The sequence below is a fragment of the Malaclemys terrapin genome, chromosome 1, assembly GCF_027887155.1.
Source record: "Malaclemys terrapin pileata isolate rMalTer1 chromosome 1, rMalTer1.hap1, whole genome shotgun sequence".
Lineage (NCBI taxonomy): Eukaryota > Metazoa > Chordata > Testudines > Emydidae > Malaclemys > Malaclemys terrapin.
The window spans coordinates 215,663,579-215,685,440 of record NC_071505.1 but is presented as its reverse complement, the minus strand read 5'-3'; the positions used below and the strand labels follow the sequence as shown (position 1 = coordinate 215,685,440).

General features: G+C 42.4%; 1 protein-coding gene across 6 annotated transcripts in view; it reads left to right on the top strand.

The window, feature by feature from the left end:
• The window catches only part of BEND2 (BEN domain containing 2), a 35,260-nt gene extending 29,448 nt beyond the window's left edge, over positions 1 to 5,812 (top strand). For all 6 annotated transcript variants that reach the window (XM_054006841.1, XM_054006832.1, XM_054006850.1 and 3 more), the window contains 3 exons: positions 954 to 1,170; positions 3,042 to 3,245; positions 3,718 to 5,812. In XM_054006841.1, coding sequence (XP_053862816.1) covers positions 954 to 1,170; positions 3,042 to 3,245; positions 3,718 to 3,953 — 657 coding nt within the window. In that variant the 3' untranslated portion in view covers positions 3,954 to 5,812. The remainder of the gene's footprint in view (positions 1 to 953; positions 1,171 to 3,041; positions 3,246 to 3,717) is intronic.
• Positions 5,813 to 21,862: the final 16,050 nt, after the last annotated feature.

Here is a 21,862-nt window from a genome sequence, read left to right as displayed (position 1 = left end):
TAGGGACACACAAATTTATCTTAACCTATTGATGGACAGTAGACTGTCTCCATGTCACTGGAATTTATTTACCAATTAATTTATTTATAGTCTATTAACATTATTGTAAATTGAATGAAAACTCTCTGTTACCCCCATCTATCCCCTTCAGTCAGTATTCTTCCAAAACAATTTGCACTGACTTCAGCAGTGTCTTCTGTTACTCTAAATAATCGTACAGCAGGATCCTTTCCCAGAAGCCTTAACAATTATTTCACTCCCATATCCTGAACTGTGTTGCAATAGCTAGGGGCTCAAAACAGTGTTGGAAAGATGGCTTACAAGTTAAACCGTTATTTTGATGTGTAGAATTCAATGCTGCAGTTGTTCAGCTAGCTGTAAAGGTTTCCCTGGGAAGTAGTATCTCTGAGTTTTGTGTTGGGTGCAATAAACGGATCAGAACTACTCGACCTACACTATAGCTCTCCTGGCCTCTTTAATTCAAACCCGGGATGTTGTCTGTCCATTCACGGATGATAGTCACAGTTCCACCCAAAGTATCTCTGGCATAACTTCCAGCATTTCTCACTTTATCCATTTTTCCTCTCCACCTTGCAACCCTTGGGTCTTCAGTGTGTCTAGTTTCAGAGTATGTTTCCCCAAGACTATACCTCCACTGTATACTCTCATAGGCCTTCCCACATCTGATCACATATTTCCAGCCTTTGCATCACACTGGTATTTCACCCCAAGAACACCTGGAAATCCATGCAACTCAGCTTCCAAAGTGCCTCATTACACAAGGACCTCAACAAGTGGCTGACATGTGGCTCTTGTGGTTGAAACGTATGGTTAACAATTTCTCAAATTTGTGAAATCTAATTCCTAATAATATGGAAATCATTTGACACACTTAACTGGAAAATGGGTAGATTTCTCCCAAAGCATTCATTAACCCCATTTGTGTGTTTCAGGAGACTACTGAAGGGAAGGAGAAACCTGCTGACACTCCAGACACATCTATTTGTGTGGATTTAAACTATAATGGGGAAGATAGTGATGTCAATTCTCAATCCTCTCAGAAAATGACCAGTTCAACAACAAACAGACTTCAGAGTACCACATGGGATAAAGTCCCCGAGATGTTCCATGCACCTTCATCCAATAAACTACAGTCTTTGGAACCAATGGGTAAGTTAGGAGACTTTCATCTTCTGGATTAACACAAATTGCATTTTATACAGTTGATTGAGAAGTAGCAGATGTTAAGATTCCAGAACTACTGTGCTAGTTTAAGTACAGGTAAATGAAATCATTTGTGATATACAGCGCCTTGAATCCTACACAGTGGTAAACGGGGTTTACTGACCTACAGGACTGCTTTCCATTTTTCCCAAAATAATCCCTCAGTATAGGTAGTATGTCCCCTCATGCCAAACAGACTCTGGCAACAGATCACCTGTGTTCCCCTTCACCCATGTCCTTATCATAAACACATTTGCACTTTTGCTGAATAATTAGATTGGCGATCTCATCTGTGAAATAGTCCATCTAGCATTTCAGGAGTTCATGCATTATTACCCTATTTTCCCACTTTATATGAGAAATAATAGATGTTCCAAGGCAGCTTGGCATATTAAAGAGGCAGAGAAATTTTCTATATCCTAATCTAACAGGCAGATCTGTCACTGTGCTAAACTTTATAACAATTTCCAAATAATCCTAAAAGCAGCCTTAAAATTTGTTTTATTTTCTTCCATTAATAAAAGTGCACAGTTTATAAATACAGCAGTAAAACAAGATACTACATGGCATGTAATGGCTATAGAGAGCTCTGGGGGAAATTCTCTGTGGCCAGTTCCCTGGGAGACAATTGATTTGGTGGGACTTGTATAGAGCTTGAGCAGCCCACGAAAGAGGTGTCAGGACCCTCTTACTCAACAGGTCTCGTAATTGACTATTCTTTTGCTACATATAATGTACATTTTATTCAGTGTGTGGCTCGCTTCTTCATTGAAATTAAGTAGTTTCAGAGTAATATAGAAGAATGTTCATTCTATTTTCATTCTCCACCCACAAGGTTTGAATACTATCCGAAAGCAGCACTGTTTTTATTTCTTGGAAGGACTATTTATTTATTTATTTTAGATGAAATAACAGTACAGGAAGCAGTCCTGAAGCAAGTCCAGTTGCATAACTAGCATTTCTGAAAGCGTAACAAAGTCTCTGTTATGCTCCTGTACAGCAGAGCAAATATATATTTGAAATAATCTTTTTGGCTGCTTGGGTTGGCTTGCAAATCTAAGCCATTGTGTTTAAAATACCTAGTGTTCCCAAAGCCCAGGTTCTACCTGCATTATTGCAACCATTTAGATACATGGAGTTTTATGCATTACTGCACGTAAGACTCTTCAAGGAGCAACTGTAAGGGTCACACAGATGGGATCCTCAGAAATCAAGGTCCTATGATGCTTTTTGTAAGACCAGGGCTAGCTTCATGTCCTTTGCTAAAATTTTTCTTCCTCTCCTCAACATTCAGTATGTTGCACACTGGTTGTCTGCCTAGCTAGGTATCATTATTCCATCCCAGAGCTGCTGAATTTTATTTCTAACTACAGTGATTCATTTAATGAGTGTGCCCATATCTTATATATCAGAGGGGTAGCCGTGTTAGTCTGGATCTGTAAAAGCAGCAAAGAGTCCTGTGGCACCTTATAGACTAACAGATGTTAAGATTCCAAAACTACTGTGCTAGTTTAAGTACAGGTAAATGAAATCTAACAGATGTTAGTCTATAAGGTGCCACAGGACTCTGCTGCTTTTACATATCTTATATAGTTTGTCAAGTGGTTTGAGATCTTTCAGGATGAAAGATGCTGTCTGTCTATCTATCTATCTATCTATCTATCTATCTATCTATCTGTTTATTTCTTCTGGCCTTTCCAAGTAAGTAGTGTAGGTGGAAATAATTGTATTCTAGTATAATGTGGTCCTTTGAAAGCATGGTAAACACCATTTCTGCAATGAAAATAAAATATTTATTTCTCCAACTTCCTCTCTAGAACATCTTGGGAGTCCATGGCGCAATGTTCAGTTACCCTTCTCAGTTATTTATGTAGCCAAGGGGAAGTCTCGGCCAGAGTTGTCAGCTCGCTATCTGATTCGCCATCTCTTCACAGAAGATGTATTGGTGAAGAGCAATGTGTATGGTAATCTGGAACGTGGCATGTGTCCACTGGACTGCAACAGGATCAATGCTCTCAGAGGTATGCACAGCTAAACTCTCTTCAAAAGGTGGACTGGAGATAAATAAAAATTACTAACCTTGTATCCATAATAAATCATGCAGCTTCCGAAACATTACGTGAAACTGCCATAAGATTAGAGGCACAACCAGTGGGAGGAATGAAGGGGTGATATATTTTTATCCCAACTCCTGATCTCTGCTAGATTAAAAAACAAAACAAAACAAACCCTGTCCACATATCATCTCCCTAGGCCATCTAGTCACTTTTATGTATTTCAACTTTTCCAATAACTTTTTAAAAATAGACTTCATCATCAGTCTAGCTTTGACCCTTGTAACTTAATGGTGAGTTTGACTGTATTCTGTACTGGGAGAATGCACTTCTGATACTTGTTTTGGCCCAGTTGTGTCCAAATAAAACATGCAAGCAAAACAGAGCTTGCATAAATAATTGATAATAATGCCCTACTTATCTGGTTATTTATCTTTAGACTTTCTTCAAGAGAACTACCCATCCTTTGATCTAAAGGAAACTGGATATGATTGGAAAGCATGTGTGGCTGCCATAAACAGTACAATCCGCAGTCTTAGACATGACCATAAGAAGGCTGCAATTGGAGTCCGAAAGAAAGTTTTGGCCACACCGCCATCAAGTGAAAAGAGTCCTCCGCAAAGCCCTACTTCAGTAAAGCCGTATGAAAGTGACACTATCAACCTTACAGACTAAAATGCTACATGTCTTACAACCATCTGACATCTAGCTGCAGTCATGCTGAGGTTGTTCAAAATACTATACAGAAGCCAATCTTGTCGGGTTGTCCCCAGCACTATATAATATACTCCACGAGGCCAAAATGGCGGAAGACCTGGGGTCCCTCCCTTCTTGAGCAACTGGCACTCATTCCCATCATAGAGATGCCTTACTCCATTCATAGTTGGTTGCATGATGAGCACTTCACTGAAAGTAGGTGCTTGTCAGACAAGTATTGGCCCCAGAAGAGATAATTTTGCCTTAAGGAAGTACGCTGCACAGAACAGGAAAGAGAAAATGATTGTCCCCCTGAACAAAAGAATAAGGATTTAAAAGCCTATCTGGGTCAAGCTTGTTATGTTTGGGGAAGGAAACTTATTCTAACAGCTGGATAATATAATTGAAAAAACTTATAACATAGAAAGGAGAGTGTGATTGGTATTGCACCATTTTGAGTTGTCAGACATCTCGTTTTTTTCTCCCATCCTACAGCAGAGATTTTTTTGTAGGATAAGGGAAGATGAGGGCAACTACAACAAATACAATTGCTGGTAAGTAATATTTTTCCTCTTCCCGATGGTTGGCTCTTGTCTGGAATGAATATTAAAAAAGAATATTTTTGTATATATATATTCTGGTTCTCTTTTACTCAGTGTAAAGTACAAAATATATCCTTTTGAAAGGATAATCAAGGACTAGCATACCAACATAACCCATTGTTCTGTGTTTGTTACATGTCCCCCTCTGTGTCTAATCCATCGAGGATAGGAATCTGTTTGAGCTTCCCACTAGAGAACTTGGGTCCTTGGTCCACCAATGAAGACAATGGAAGGCTTTCCATTGGCTTCACTGGGCATGGCATCAAGCCATCAGTCCTTTAGCTCAAGCCAAAGAGACTCAAGCTTTAGCTCTGTATATCCTGGCTCATGATTAAGATGACAATTGTTACACCTATCCAGACTCACCTATAATAGTCACAACTTTTAGGTTTCTGGGCAGTTTGTGTGAACTATCAAGAATATTTGCTCTGTTTTTTGTAGGTTGTTAGTAGTTAGAAGCATTTGACATCCCAACCTTACAAAGTCATACCCTGAAAGGTGAAAATGCAGACTCTCTTTTCAGACATTGTTTGTCTCCAAGTTAGTCAGGATTGCTGGAACTTTGTCCCTCAAAAATAGTTACATGTGTTCCTTTTTTCCTCCCTCCTCTATAAGATTTTATACATAATATGTTAATAAAGCATCTTATTTTGGAAATTACTTGACTGTTATAGTCATAATAAATATGTGAATAGAAAATAACTTTCCTTCCATTTTTTACATGACTGTATATACATTTAGGCTTAAATGAATCATTTGAATGGATTTATTTTCATTATCGACTTTATGCCATTATTGTTTAATCCTCAAATTAACATTTGAAGTAGTTTGTTGGTCATAAACAAGAACAACTCTCTCATTATTCTTCGTTAGGATCCTCCTTGCAAAATACCAACAGTTTTAGAATCTAGTCTCTAGGTATTTCCAGTTACAAAAATCAGAAAAATACCAAAAATGCTTAGATTTTTTTTTCCGGTATTTGTAGAGAATTTTTCCACTGTCATCCACAGATGTAAATGTCAGAATGGCATATTTATAGGCTTAGCTAACTAGCACTGAATTCTGTCGATGTGATGTGTACCTCTATCTTCCATTTTGAAGAGACCCAAATAACTGAACAAAAAATAGTAATAGTTTCCTCATAATTGTACCAATTTTTGCTAACTTTTGTAAAATGTATTTTGCCCTTAGGAAAGAATATTTTACAAATAAAACTAAAATATATTTGCTCCTTTACTGACTGAATGTGTATTAAATACTGGTGATTCTTGTTTGGGGACCATGGTTGAAGGGTAGTTTTACCTAGAAAGGGATTTTTTGGTCTCCTCTCAGGGACGTGGGCTTTGGAAAGAGTTTTTGCCTAAGATTAGCTGGCTGCTTCTGCACATGTTATAAAAAACTGATTACACCTCTACCCCGATATAACGCAACCCAATATAACATGAATTCGGATATAACACGGTAAAAGTAGGGCTCCGGGGGGGTGGGGCTGCACACTCCAGCAGATCAAAGCAAGTTCGATATAATGCGGTTTCACCTATAATGCGGTAAGATTTTTTTGGCTCCTGAGGACAGGGTTATATCGGGGTAGAGGTATATTTTGGCTAGAGGTATATTTTGGCTATCAAAATCATAGGTAACCAGATAACATGTCGTCTACATTAGGAAATTGCAATGGGTTGACTAGAGGGATAACTTTAAACTGATTTAGTTAAGCCAGAGCAAACCCTTGTATGGGCATGCTTGTTTGGGTTTAGCTTAGGTCGATTAGGAAGCTGTTTTAAGATAACCTAAAACAAGCCATCATAAACTGAAATAAGCATGTCTGCAAAGGCACTTGCACCAGTCTAACTAAATCAATTCAGGAATTAATTAAACTGGTGTGACTTTCTTGTGTAGACAAGATCTTATTCTGACATGATTCCAGAATGTAGTTTTGAAATTAGATTCAAGGTACTCGTTTCAATATCTTTATACATCAGACTTAATGGGCAACTGACACAATTTAAGTCCAGAGGCCACTGCATGTCTACTTAGTAACTGTAACCAGGGCCGGCGCTTCCACCAGGTGACCCTAGGCGGTCGCCTAGGGCGGCAGGCTTTGGGGGCGGGGGGGGGGGGCGACATTTTGCTGCCCTCGGTGGAAGTTCAGCGGCGGGGGTCCTTCCGCTTTGGGTGTTCGGCAGAAATTCGGCAGCGGGTCCTTCACTTGCTCCAGGACCCGCCGCTGAAGTGCCCTGAAGATGTGGAGCGGAAGGACCCCCACCGCCGAAGACCCCAGGCTCCCTGAATGCCCAGAGGAGGAGTGCTGCCGCCTAGGGCGGCAAAAACCCTGGCGCTGCTCCTGACTGTAACATTTAGAAAACTAAAACTGTTGTTGATGCATCCATTGCAGACATGTGTGAATGATGGGGAGTATACTGTTTTCACATTTTAATGCAGTCCAGTTTTTAAAATATAACATGGATATGAAAAAAGAAAATGCAAGTTTGAAGAACATCCAAATTTAGCCATGAAACCTGGGTTTTGCCCATATGTTACACTGAGAATGAAAAGAGCTATTTATCTGAAACATTCTAGAATGAATTTACAATGATACAAAAGTAAGTATTGCAACAAATTTGGGGCCTGATCCTGCAGTCCCAGCTCAAACTATGGACCTTAATGGAAGTTTGGTTTAGGGCCTGCAGAACTGAACCCTTCAGCATTAATTTTCAGATCACCACTCTCATGGAAAAGGAGCAAGAACATCTCCACAAATATTCCCTCAGTTTCCAATATATTGTTCCTGTGAGATTCACAGAAAGAGTGGGGGGAGGGTCTTCCTCTGAATTCTTAGATCTTGGGGGTTCTGCTGGAGGTCACAGCCATTCACATGAAGGTGGTCTGTCTCCAGAACAGAATGTTGGGTGCCTTCCTCCAGCTCCCAGGCAGCACAGCTTCATTGCAGGTATGTTACCAGACACTCTCCTACCCACCACAGTCTCTAGAATCTCCCACCACGCTGCCAAGGATGCATGGGTGGGTGCAAGAGAGGAAGAGAAAAACAATGAGCATAACACATCCACCTCCCCATGCACAGCAACCCCACTAAGGTCTCTCGGAGGGATATTGCGGAGGATTGTGGTATGGAAGAAGGACGAGATCTGTGTGCTGATGGGCCCCATGGAATGATCTAATTCTAACTCTTCCTGTCCTCCATTGCAGGGATGTATATGTGTTTCAGAGAGCAATTGGGGGCTGGAATTCCATGGCCTTTGGGTCGCATTTGGTTATGCAAGTTTCAAGGCATGTGTTGAAAATATCCAGCTTGTGGGTAGACTCAGCTGTAGTAGGCATAACTCGTTCCTTAGAACAATAACATCAATGTGTCAAAAGAAAAATCTAAAATAAGTTACTGAAATGAATATAATGATACAATTTATGTCAATAGATACAGATTCTAGTAAACCAATGTTAATGCTTTTTAGTTAATGAATTAAATGCAAATGAAATGGTGGATCAGAAGTTATTTTCTTACAGATGCAATAGAAGATGGTGTCTATGTATAGAAGATGAGGGAATATAGCAAAATCAAGGCACTAGGTTTAATGCTGGAGGAATCTGGGCTTGGAGTGCATTAATTCTCTATACCCACTCTGTCCTTGGCACTTCTGGGACCACCAACCAGGGTGCTAATTGTGATGGTGGATTTTGTGATCTTTGTAATAAAAAAGCATCATTGCAGTTACAACTCTGTTAAGAACTGGACTGATTATCAAAAAGGGGAGTGGAGTCTACATTCTGAGTGGATCTAGCAAGAATGCAGTAATATGTCATTTTATATTTCTAAAGCAAGATGAGACTTAAATGGTGAATTTAACTTCGAAATTTAAAACCACACAGTCAAATTTTCATTGGCCAAAGATCATTTCCCACACAGTACTATTCACTTTGATGTACAGCTGTTTTTACCAATTGTGTAGATAACCTTCAAAAGCTGTTCCAATTGCACTTTTCAGTGGCAACTGTTAACGTCACTGAGTCTTCAACGGTGAGTAAGTTGCTTGTGTCTCATACAGGTTTGGATATTCTTTGTTTTGGCGCTAGTGCATGTTCTCCCTTAGCATGTGTTTGGTTAGTTTGGTCAGAGGAGGAGTTCAGAATATGATATAATATGGATACAATATTTTGCACATTTTTATAGCTGGCTTGTGTTTATAAGAGTTCTTTGATGTAACAGTCACTTGGTACTTCCCTGGTGTAATCCTGACTCAGTTTCATTAGGGTGACATTAGGGCAGGGGTCGGCAACTTCGGCACACGGCTCGCCAGGGTAAGCACCCTGGCGGGCCGGGCCAGTTTTATTTACCTGCTGACGCGGCAGGTTTGGCCGATCACGGCCCCCACTGGCCGCGGTACGCTGTCCCGGGCCAATGGGGGGGGGCGAGAAGCCACGGCCAGCACATCGCTCGCCCGCCCCCTTCTCGCCGCTTCTCGCCACCCCCATCGCATGCCAAACGTTGCCTACCCCTGCATTAGGGCATGAAGCCAGATAAGAACTGCTGACTTTAAATGCTCTTTTTGTTGTGAGTTTGATTAGGTGCTTCAGCATTAAATTTATTTAAAACTTGCTTATAACTTCATGTTAAAATCCTTTTGGTCATTTAAATGCAAGGTTAAGTATGATCATATTTACTATTTTTTTGTATTCCCTTTCACACTGTAGGATTTTCTAGAAAGACATGAGACCATCCGATTAGAAGTGCTTAGATCTAGCAAGGGCCTAAATAAGTTCCATGTTTAAAGGATAATATTAAGCATTTTCACAATAAACATGCAGTATTGTGAGTTTCCTTTTTATCTGAAGTACAGATTTCAAATGCTCACCTTGACACCTCTTGGATAGAGCTGGTAAAAAATGTCCATTATTTTTTTTTTTTAAACTGAAAAATGACCTAATTCCAAAAATGATTTTTTATTTTTTTATTTTTGTTGACATTTTGCAATTGAAAACATTAGCAAAATGTTTCTCTCTTTTTTAATGGAAGCTGGGGTTTTGATAACATTATAAAGATACAAATAGATGGTTTATTAAAATAATTAATTTAAATATAAATCTGGAAATCCATTTCTGAATAATGACTTGCTGAAATATCTTGACTACATGCTGAAGCAATACCTGGCATATGTGCTGAAAAATGAAAAGGGCATTGGATCAGGCTCTGGAAAAGTCAATGAGAGGCTTTTAGCTGACATCCAATGGGCATTGAATCAGGCCTTCAGTCAGCTGTATGGAACAAGTGGTCATTTTGAACATTTTTGAAATTAGTTGGGATGTTTTCTCATAAACTATTTCTGGTAAGAAAATCAAAGAGTTTTGCCACAGTAAACTTCAGAATTGTGTCTACAATGAGAATGTATCAGGCCAGTGCCGAAGGACAGGGTTTTTTAGCGAGGCATGAAATTCTCTAAGCTCCTGTCTTTGGACACAGAAGTTGCCAACTACAGATGAAAAGGTACAATATTAGTGAAATAGAATCCTTTTTATTCTTGTTATTGAATTCTGTGCAACAGAGTATTTAATTGAGGCTTTGCGCAGACTACAGAGGAATGGTGTGGTTTTAACATGTGGTAACTAAGGCCTGGTCTACACTACGAGTTTAGGTCGAATTTAGCAGCGTTAAATTGAATTAAGCCTGGACACGTCCACACGACGAAGCCCTTTTTTTCGACTTAAAGGGCCCTTTAAACCGGTTTCTTTACTCCACCTCCGACAAGGGGATTAGCGCTGAAATCGGCCTTTCCGGGTCGGATTTGGGGTAGTGTGGACGAAATTCGACGGTATTGGCCTCCAGGAGCTATCCCAAAGTGCTTCATTGTGACCGCTCTGGACAGCACTCTCAACTCAGATGCACTGACCAGGTAGACAAGAAAAGCCCCGCGAACTTTTGAATTTCATTTCCTGTTTGCCTAGCGTGGAGAGCACAGGTAACCATGCAGAGCTCATCAGCACAGGTAACCATGATGGAGTCCCAGGATCGCAAAAGAGCTCCAGCATGGACCGAACGGGAGGTACGGGTTTTGCTTATATGGGGAGACGAATCAGTGCTAGCTGAACTCCGTTGCAGTAAACAAAATGGTAAAATATTAGAAAAGGTCTCAAAGGCCATGAAGGACAGAGGCCATAATAGGGACGCACAGCAGTGCCGCGTGAAAATTAAGGAGCTAAGGCGAGCCTACCACAAAGCCAGAGAGGCAAACGGAAGGTCCAGGGCAGAGCCGCAGACATGCCACTTCTACATGGAGCTACATGCCATGCTAGGGGGTGCAGCCACCACTACCCCAATCGTGTGCTTTGACTCCATCAATGGAGAAACACGCAACAGGGAAGCAGGTTCGGGGTACGAGGAAGATGATGATGAAGACAATGAAGACAGCTCACAGCAAGGAAGCAGAGAAACCGGTTTCCCCAACAGCCAGGATATGTTTATCACCCTGGACCTGGAACTAGTAACCCCCGAACTCACCCAAGGCGTGCTCCCAGACCCTGAGGGCTCACAAAGGACCTCTGGTGAGTGTACCTTTTGTAAATATTACACATGGTTTAAAAGCAAGTGTGTTTAATGATTAATGATTAATTTGTCCTGGCAATCACGGCCAGTACAGCTACTGGAAAAGTCTGTTAACGTGTATGGGGATGGAGCGGAAATCCTCCAGGGACATCTCCAGAAAGCTCTCCTTCATGTACTCCCAAAGCCTTTGCAAAAGGTTTCTGGGGAGGGCTGCCTTATCCCGTCCACCATGGTAGGACACTTTACCACGCCAGGCCAGTAGCACGTAGTCTGGAATCATTGCATAACAAAGCATGGCAGCGTATGGTCCCAGTGTTTGCTGGCATGCAGACAACATCCATTCCTTATCTCTCTTTATTATCCTCAGGAGAGTGATATCATTCACAGTCACCTGGTGGAAATGGGGTGATTTTTATTAAGGGGACATTCAGAGGTACCCATTTCTGCTCGGCTGAACAGAAATAATCCCCGCTGTTAGCCACGCGGTGGGGGGGGAGGGGTGAAGTGATCATCCCAGAGAATTGGGGGGGGTAGTTGGGTTTGTGCTGCATGTTAACCCGGAAGCCGCAGCCCCTCCTTTTACATTGCAAACCCATTTTAAATGGCCAACCCAACGGGTGCTTGGTATGGGAAATGAGGGCGCTGCTGTTTGAAACCATTCTCACATGTTATGAAGGTTAAAAAAGCCAAAAGACTGTGGCTTACCATGGCTGCCTGCAAGCCAAATTCTGTTGCCTGGTATTGGGTGAGTGATCTCTCACACCAAACCGGCAGGCCCTCAATATAAGAGGAAAAATGCGACCTTGTAACGAAAGCATATGTGCTGTGTAATGTGAACAGCAAAATTTAATGTGAAAGCGTGTACCCATTGTTCTCTAAAATGTCTTTTTTTAACCACCTCTCCCTTCTCTTCCACCAGCTGCAAATGTTTCTCCTTCGCAGAGGCTAGTGAAGATTAGAAGGAGAAAACAGCGGACTCGGGATGATATGTTCTCAGAGCTCCAGATGTCCTCACACGCTGACAGAGCACAGCAGAATGCGTGGAGGCAGTCAATGTCAGAGTGCAGAAAAGCACAATATGAATGAGAGGAGAGGTGGCGGGCTGAATCGCGGGCTGAAGAGAGCAAGTGGCGGGCTGAAGAAGATAGGTGGCGTCAGATTGCTGACAGAAGGCAAGAGTTGATGCTCTAGCTGCTGGAGCATCAAACTGATATGCTCCAGCGTATGGTTGAGCTGCAGGAAAGGCAGCAGGAGCAGAGACCGCCGCTACAGCCCCTGTGTAACCAACAGCCCCCCTCCCCAAGTTCCATAGCCTCCTCACCCAGACGCCCAAGAACGCGGTGGGGGGGCCTCCAGCCACCCAGCCACTCCACCCCAGATGATTGCCCAAGCATCAGAAGGCTGGCCTTCAATAAGAGTTAAGGTTTTAAAGTTTTAAACCGCAGTGTGTCCTTGTCCTTCACTCCTCCCCCACCCCTCTCGGGCTACCTTGGCAGTTATCCCCCTAGTAGTGTGATGAATTAATAAAGAATGAATGAATGTGTAGTAACAATGACTTTATTGCCTCTGCAAGTGGTGCTTGAAGGGGGGAGGGGAGGGTGGTTAGCTTACAGGGAAGTAGAGTGAACCGGCGGGGATGAGGGGGGTTCATCAAGGAGAAACAAACAGAAGTTTCACACCCGTAGCCTTGACAGTCACAAAACTGGTTTTCAAAGCTTCTCTGATGCGCACCGCGCCCTGCTGTACTCTTCTAACCTCTGTGGTCTCTTGCTGCGCGTAATCAGCGGCCAGGCGATTTGCCTCAACCTCCCACCCCACCATAAATGTCTCCTCCTTCCTCTCACAGATATTGTGGAGCGCACAGCAAGCAGCAATAACAATTGGAATATTGGTTTCGCTGAGGTCTATCCGAGTCAGTAAACTGCGCCAGCAAGCTTTTAAACGTCCAAATGCACATTCTACCACCATTCTGCACTTGCTCCACTTATAGTTGAACAGGTCCTGACTACTGTCCAGGCTGCCTGTGTACGGCTTCATGAGCCATGGCATTAAGGGGTAGGCTGGGTCCCCAAGGATAACTATAGGCATTTCAACATCCCCAACGGTTATTTTCTGGTCCGGGAAGAAAGTCCCTTCCTCCAGCTTTTGAAACAGACCAGAGTTGCTGAAGACGCAAGCATCATGTACCTTTCCCGGCCATCCCACTTTGATGTTAGTGAAACATCCCTTGTGATCCACCAGGGCTTGCAGCAGCATTGAAAAGTACCCTTTTCGGTTTATGTACTCGGTGGCTTGGTGCTCCGGTGACAAGATAGGGATATGGGTTCCGTCTATTGCCCCACCACAGTTAGGGAACCCCATTGCAGCAAAGCCATCCACTATGACCTGCACGTTTTCCAGAGTCACTACCCTTGATATCAGCAGGACTTTGATTGAGTTGGCTACTTGGATCACAGCAGCCCCCACAGTAGATTTGCCCACTCCAAATTGATTCCCGACTGACCGGTAGCTGTCTGGCGTTGCAAGCTTCCACAGAGCTATTGGCACTCGCTTCTCAACTGTGAGGGCTGCTCTCATCCTGGCATTCTGGCGCTTCAGGGCAGGGGACAGCAAGTCACAAAGTTCCATGAAAGTGCCCTTACGCATGCGAAAGTTTCGTAGCCACTGGGAATCATCCCACACCTGCAACACGATGCAGTCCCACCATTCTGTGTTTGTTTCCTGGGCCCAGAGTCGGCGTTCCACGGCATGAACCTGCCCCAGTAACACCATGATTTGCACATTGCTGGGGCCCGTACTTTGTGAGAGGTCTATGTCCATGTCAATTTCTTCATCACTCTCGTCGCCGCGCTGCAATCGCCTCCTCGCCTGGCTTTGCTTCGGCATGTTCTGGCTCTGCATATACTCTAGGACAATGCACGTCGTGTTGATAGTGCTCATAATTGCCATGGTGATCTGAGCAGGCTTCATGATCCCAGTGCTATGGCGTCTGGGCTGAAAAAAGGTGTGAAACTATTGTCTGACGGAGGGAGGGAAGGGCGAGTGACGACATGGCTTACCGGGAATTAAAATCGACAAAGGTGGCTGTGCATCACAACACAAACAATTGTCACGCAGAATGGCTCCCCACAAAGATTGAACTCAAAACCCTGTGTTTAGCAGGCCATTGATTTCACGGAGGGAGGGGGAAGCAAATGAATACAGAACAAATCTGGTCCATCTATCTTTTACATCTTAGGCTGGCAGCAGATGGTGCAGCATGACTGATAGCCATGGCATCTTCTGGGTGCTTGGCAGAAGATGCTGGATTACGATTGCTAGCCATCATCGTCAAGATGGTGCAGTAGGACTGCCGGAAGGACTGAGTCTCCAGGAGACAAAACATATCTGCCCAGGCGCCTCTGACCGACCTCACTGAGGAGTACGACGACGATGGATACCAATCGTAATACACCATCTACTGCCAAAAGGCAAGGAGCTGCTGCTGTATAGCAATGTAGTCCCACATCTGCCAGCACCCAGATCACATATGGTGACGGTGAGCTGAGCTGAGTGGGCTCCATGCTTGCTGTGGTCACGAAATGATTGTCCGCCGTTGCTCTCATGGGGGGGTGGGGGCCTGACGACATGTACCCAGAATCCCCCGCGACACTGTTTTTGCCTCATCAGGCATTGGGATCTCAACCCAGAATTCTAATGGGCGGCAGAGACTGCGGGAACTGTGGGATAGCTACCCACTGTGCAAAGCTCCAGAAATCGACGCTAGCCTCGGTACTGTGGACGCGGTCCACCGACTTAATGCACTTAGAGCACTTTTTGTGGGGACAATCAACTGTATAAAATCGATTTCTATAAAACCGGCTTCTGTAAATTTGACCTAATTTCGTAGAGTAGACCTACCCTAACAGTCTGAAAAGTCTAGTGCAGCCTTTCTTTTTCTTTTTCTTTTAGTGTAGTTGGTCCAATAAAAGATACTACCTCACCCACCTTGTCTCTCATGCAAACAAGGCAGTGTATATGTCTAATATGCGCTAAGCTGGTTAAAAGTTAAAGCCTAGGCTCCAGGCGGTATGCCTTGTCTAGACTAGATTTTTTTTTTTTTTAACACATTAACATATGCTAACATCCTACCTTTAAACCCTAGTCTAGGCAAAGCCTTCAAGGTGGTTGACACCAGGAACTTACATCAGCATAGCTACCTCACTCAGTGGTGTGAAAAATCCACATCCCTGAGCAACGGGGGTTAAGCCAAACTACCCCCCAGTATAAACAGCACTAGGTCTATGGAAGAATTTTTCTGTTGACCTAGTTACTGTCTCTTGGGGAGGTGGATAGTGTCTTTACTGAAGCACTTCAGTGGCACCACTGTAGCATTTCAAGGTGGAGAAGCCCTTATTGTTTGCAGGAATCCAGACTGTTATTTTAAGTGGTTTCCTATAAGGTTTGTCCCTGCAGGCTACTGAGGTTGGACGAAAGAAGTGCAGAGGAGAGGGCTAGCACTGAGTAGGCCTGACCCTATGGCCTTTCCTCACACAAGTAGTCCATTTTAACAGTTCTCACTTTTCAGAGAGGACCTGCTTTTTAAGTGCAATTCTCCATATGCAAGTGGCAACCCCTATGTTGCATAGTGCTTCCTGTGAAATGCTGACCACCCTCAGCTCCTCTTGAAGTCAGTGGAAATTGGATTGGGAATTACAATTATTTCAAAATCTTCATGCCACCTGCAGTATGTATTGCCATAAAAAGTGTGCCAAAAAGCAGACACCAGGAGAGGTTGATAATAGAGAGCAGCCATGAGGGCCTGCCACGGAAGTGCTTCTAGAAGTTGTCATGAAACTGTATTTCACAACCAGTTCCGTGTCTCATGATGTATTCTGGGCACAATGTTGTTACTGGCCCATTAGCTAGAAGTCGCCTCAACTACCTTCACGTGGATAGACCATAACAAAGCACCATACTCTACAGGTGCCCCAGTGATGCTGTCTCACAACCCTGGCCTGTAGCATGCAGGATGGGGCCATTAATCAGGACAGCCATTTCACCCAGATGTTCCCTGTTTATCAATCAGGGTTTGTCAATTAAGAGGATTCTATGTGGTAGCAAAAAGACAGATGTCTTGTCTATTTCAATATTTACTATTCCTGCTCTAATACCCTGGGCTTTGAAAACCTGCTGATCATTAATTTTCTAGTAGCAGTTGTGGCCCAAGAAGTTAACATTATGTTTGTTTGTCTGTAATGTTGGCTTAGTTACTTGACCCCTGTCCCTTTCTACTCAAGGAACAAAGCACAGTTACCAGCAGGACTTTTGGGTCATGCATCACACAGAGTATGCTAAACAAACCACTTCTTCAGCCTGTAATTTAGGGACAGGATACTGGCTGCAGCTCATACAAACCTTATACTAATAGTGCCTAGTTCTTGTATTGCCATGCTCATCGGTAGACCTCAAAGTACTTTATAAAGGAGGTTGGTATTATTATTCCCATTTCACAGATGGAGAAACTGAGACCCATGGAGGAAAGTGCACAAGGTCACTTAGCAGATCAGTAATAGAGCTTGGAATTGAGTCCAGATCTCCTGAGTTTAGTCCAGTGCCATACCTACTATGCCACACTGCCTCCCATGAAATATTTCACTGTTGGCTTGTTCTCTCCACTTCCTCTCTTTGTTTTTCTTCACTTTATTTTATTGTATTTGTGTGGCAGGGACCCTCATTCAAGTTTGCTATGCACTATACAAACATATAGTGATAGTCCCTGCCCCATGCAGCTCACAATTTAAGTTAAATGTCTACAATCAAAGAGGCAAATTTGAGTAAGTTTGTTTATCTGGCCCAATGCAGTGGAACAGTAAAGACCATCTGTGCTATATTGCCTTATGGGAAAAGCTCAACAACAAATATAACCACATAGAAAGACATGGCTTGGTTACTTGCTGATGGTTCAGTGATCTGGATTCATGGTAGTATCCTTGATCTTCCTCCTACCCTGGCTCATTCGAGTCGGGAGTCTTCACTGGGATTTGGCAACAGATATATAGAAAGGGATTGTCTGAGTTATCTGATCCACAGGATAATTCCCTTCCCTTTAAGCAGTTATGCTGGCAGGAAATTTGGAAAGAAAAGACTGCAGAAGCCATTTAGGTTGACTTGATAACTCAGTGTTTCTCAAACCGGGGTTGCCGCTTGTTTAGGGAAAGCCCCTGGCGGGCCAGGCCAGTTTGTTTACCTGCCCCGTCCGCAGGTCTGGCCGATCGCGGCTCCGACTGGCTGCGGTTCGCTGCTCCAGGCCAATGGGGGCTGCTGGAAGCGGCGCGGGCTGAGGGACTTACTGGCCGCTGCTTCCAGCAGCCTCCATTGGCCAGCAGCGGTGAACTGCAGCCAGTGAGAGCCGCGATCGGCTGGACCTGCGGACGGGGCAGATAAAACGGCCCTGCCCGCCAGGGACTTTCCCTACACAAGCGGCAACCCCAGTTTGAGAAACACTGTGATAACCAGTTTGTATTTTAAATGCTGTCGCCTATAATCTTGGTTAAGGGAGTAGAAGAGAAGAAAGCAGAGAAAATGCAATGCCTTGATGTCTGTGGCATGAAAGTGCAGAATATAGACACAAGTTAAAATAAAATGTCAAAGAGAAACTAGAGAGAGCATTTCAGTGGTATAATCCTCTCTGACTCTACTGACCCTTACTTTATATTTTTTCATGTAGTTCTCTGTAAAACTATTTAAACTAAGCTAAATAAATTATTTAATATGCTAAGAGGTCAAAAGATAACTTTTCATTGTAACTATTTTCCATTTTCCTTGTCACAATTCTGAAGGAAGATTTAGTTTCCCTTTTAAAGCATGTGACCTTTTGGAAAATAAATGGATCTGTAAAGGCTGCTTATTGTATTCTAGAAAACAAATTAAAGAGATTTTTTAAAAAAATGTTAAAATTGGGCTTCCATGCATTTCAGAGGTTTCCTTTTCAAATCCCGATAAGACATTTTCAATAAAATGTCGCTCTCCCTTTGCATGCATTTGGATTATAAATGGGGATTATTTTTCCTACTGGTTTATCTCTGATGGAAGATGCAAGTACAATTGTAATAACTACCTCCTTTTTAAAAAAACAACATATACAATAAGCAGCCTTTACCAATCCCTTTTGATGTATGAAGTCCTGTATCGAATGGCTATTCTGCAACAGCAGGCAGCAGGTTCTTCTCTTCTAAACACTTTTTGTCTTTCATTTTAATACATTTTTAGTGATCATAGGAGGAGGAGAGGGGTCAGAAGTGCCTCACTATCCTCCGGGTAGCAGAGAAATGGTTTCACGTATCAGTCATATTTTCAGTGTGTAATTTTCTTTTTTTAAAACTTCATGGCAGTAATACGTTTGTGTGTTCCTTTTTAGCCAGCCAAAGGGCAAAGACAACACACGTTCATCCTACAAAGAAGCCAATGTTATGACTTACCTTATTTTTGTGGCTATTCTGTATTTCATTTTGAATATATAGTGTGTCATGTGGGGCCTTTCTCTCGGCAGCCAAGAGAGAAATGCTACTCTTGCTTGAGTACATGTCTGGAAGCCAATCTGTAAAGGCTTTTGTTTGGGTTTGATATTTATTAATGTAGCGGTTTGACTGTTGCATACTATGGTCCAATCTGCAAACACCTGCTCAAGTGCTTAACTTTGCTATCCCAGATGGGGCTACTCACGATAGTAAAATTAAGCACATTGGTAAGATTTGTAGGATCAGGCTTAAAGCCGAGTGAGGCCATCAAACATGAGCCAAAAAATAAAACCCCTCCTAAAAAGATCAGGGTGAACAAATTTATGGGCCAGATATTGTCCGCCTGTTTTGCACAGAGCAGAGAACACTGTCAGCACTTTAATAATAATAATAATAATAATAATTAATAACAAATGCCTATGACTGACCTTACAAAAATGCTGAAAATCTGATCTCCAAAACATTGAAATGGGGAGGTGTTTCCTGTGTTTTGTCTTAACTTCTCAGCAGAAGGCCCAGTTTAATTAAGTATTGGCCAAATTCCAGCAGTTGCAAAGAAAGATATGGTGGAGGCCATTCGCAGCCATGGAGATATTGAATTGGTAGCAGGTAAGCTCACAATACAAATAATAAATATAATAAGTTGTGTTTTAGGGCCTGATCCAAAGCTCATTTAAGTTAATGAAAGTCTTTCCATAGATTTAAGTGGGCTTTAGATCAGACCCTTAATACATATCTAAATATTTACAGGTGATATGTGTGTATTTGTATCTAAGATATTATCATCAGTCTGCACTTCTATGGGGCAATCACTTCTAGCAGAAATGCTGTGTCTTCAGGGATGTGTGAACAGTTGCAGATGTATTGTTCTTTGCACATAATGCAAACCTTATACCCACCCTGGACGTGGTGTAATCAGGAACCTTCAACCACAGCGCCAGGCATGTGTTTTGACCAATTTCCCTGCCACCGAAAGCCCCCTCCCCCCCTTTTTTTTTCTTCTGGATTTAGGCCGTGCCCATTCCAGTTTCTGAGCTACCTCAGTCTTCCCTCTCCCTCAAGGGATTTGAGCCCACACTCCTCACCCCCTCCCTGTCTCTCCACTACTGGATCCCTATTCCTAAGCCATTCTGCTCAACAGATCAACTTTGTAACCTGTACCAGCTGCTGCAATTCTCTGCCCTCCAAACAACCTAACCTGTGTCCCAAAGAATTCAGGGGTAATAGGATGACTCGATTATATTTGTGTTGGGATAAAGGCATGTTTGTTTCCTTTGCTCTTCATAGAACCCACTCTCTCATGCATACTACATTTCTCTTCTCTTGGCCCATCTGTGACACCCTGTTGCTTTCAAGTGCTACTCTGCTAAGCCTCCCAAAACTAGCACATACAAATCGGCTCTAAATCAAATTCTTCCTAGTGGGATTTTGGTGAGACTTAATGCTTCAGGGCATTTTATTCCACTTGCCTACCCAGCAATGCTTAATAATTTCTGAACACCCTTTGGTTTTATATGATTTGAAAAAGGGCAGCTGAGAAATACTGTTGTTTAAACAAATATAGCTCAATGCATTGTGCCTTACTAATTTTGATTGTCTGAAATCTCCAGATGTATATTGGGAATGAAAGAATCCTAATAGCAAAGGTGCTCTAGCAAACCTAAAGACCTTGGTTTTTATAAACTCGAAGAAGAGCATTTGTCTGAGATCTAGAGGCCTTAGGATATTACAGTAAGATTGTTTTCCAAGAAGTGTATAATTTAGCTTAGTTTCAATAGGACTTTTAGCTGAAAACATTCAAAGAATGGGTTGTTCTCTACATAAGAAAATAATAATGAGTAAAATTTCTCTATATTGGCATGACTGTATAGGAATTAATTTTGTATAGATGCATGTAGTCCATTGTGAAAGTAGCTGAAAATATATTGCAAAGGATTTTGTAGAAGGAAATAACCACATTGCTGAAATAAGCAATGTAAGAAAATGCCCTTGAAGAGATGAAAAGTCATGAAATGAAAAGAAAAATGGAGTGGGGAAAAAAAAGACTACTAGTGTAGCCTTGAAAGTAGAGACTCCATTTTATATCTGTACATAAAGGCCATCCCTTCCAATAGAAAGAAAAACTGGACTGCACCTTTTCTGCACTTAAATACACAAAGCTTTAACAGTTCAAAACAGGTGCCCTCCCTACTCCAGTCTCTCTATTGTATCCCGTCTCCAAAGCCCACCTACCGATAGGCTGCAGAAGTGTATTCGTTGTCTGACTTCCTTTCCTTTCCCTTCCCAGATCCATGTGGCATTTCCTGGGGATCTCTGTAAGACCACGAATTTTACTATTCTCATGCACTGTAAAATAAGTACGAGAATAGTAGGTCACCTAAAAAAAAAAAAAAACGGTCTCCTAAAGAAAAAACTTTAAATAATATTTCTTTGCAAGGGAACCTGTGAAATCCTTTATATGAGAGCATAGGTCCTAGCTTGTATGTAAAGAATACCAGTGATGCACAGTAAACTATGTACACTTATATTAGTTTAATATTCCCAAGCGTACTAAATCTAATCTACTTGATTGTGAGGTACTTCTCAATAATAATTTGTATGACAGGGTGATCAGATGTCCTGATTTTTATAGAGACAGTCCTGATATTTGGGGCTTTTTAAAATATGGGCTTGTATTATCCCCCACCCCCTGTCCTGATTTTTCACACTTGCTGTCTGGTCACCATAATGACAGTAATGTCTAGTGGCTCAAACTGCAAACAGGGACCTGTTGTGCCAAGTACATGCACATAAGAGGCACATTCATGCCACAGTCTACGTAGACAAGGTTGGAGGCAGGAAGCATTGTTATCATCATCCTGTTTACAGGTGGGGACTTGAGACAAACAGATTGTGACTTGCCAAGGTCAAGCAGGAAATCTGTTGTAGAGGTAGCATCTGAACCCAAACCTCCTGAGTCCCAGTCCAGGTACCTAACCACACGACTGACCTAGCATCTTGCTTGTGACTGTTACTGAATAGTCACTATAACAAATACAAGCAAAAAACCCCTACAATGTGAAACAAGTATATTTATTTCAGAGTGGTAGCCGTGTTAGTCTGTATCAGCAAAAACAACAAGGAGTCCTTGTGGCACCTTAGAGACTAACAAATTTATTTGGGCATAAGCTTTCGTGGGCTAGAACCCACTTCATCAGATGCATGGAGTAGAAAATACAGTAGCAGGTATAAATA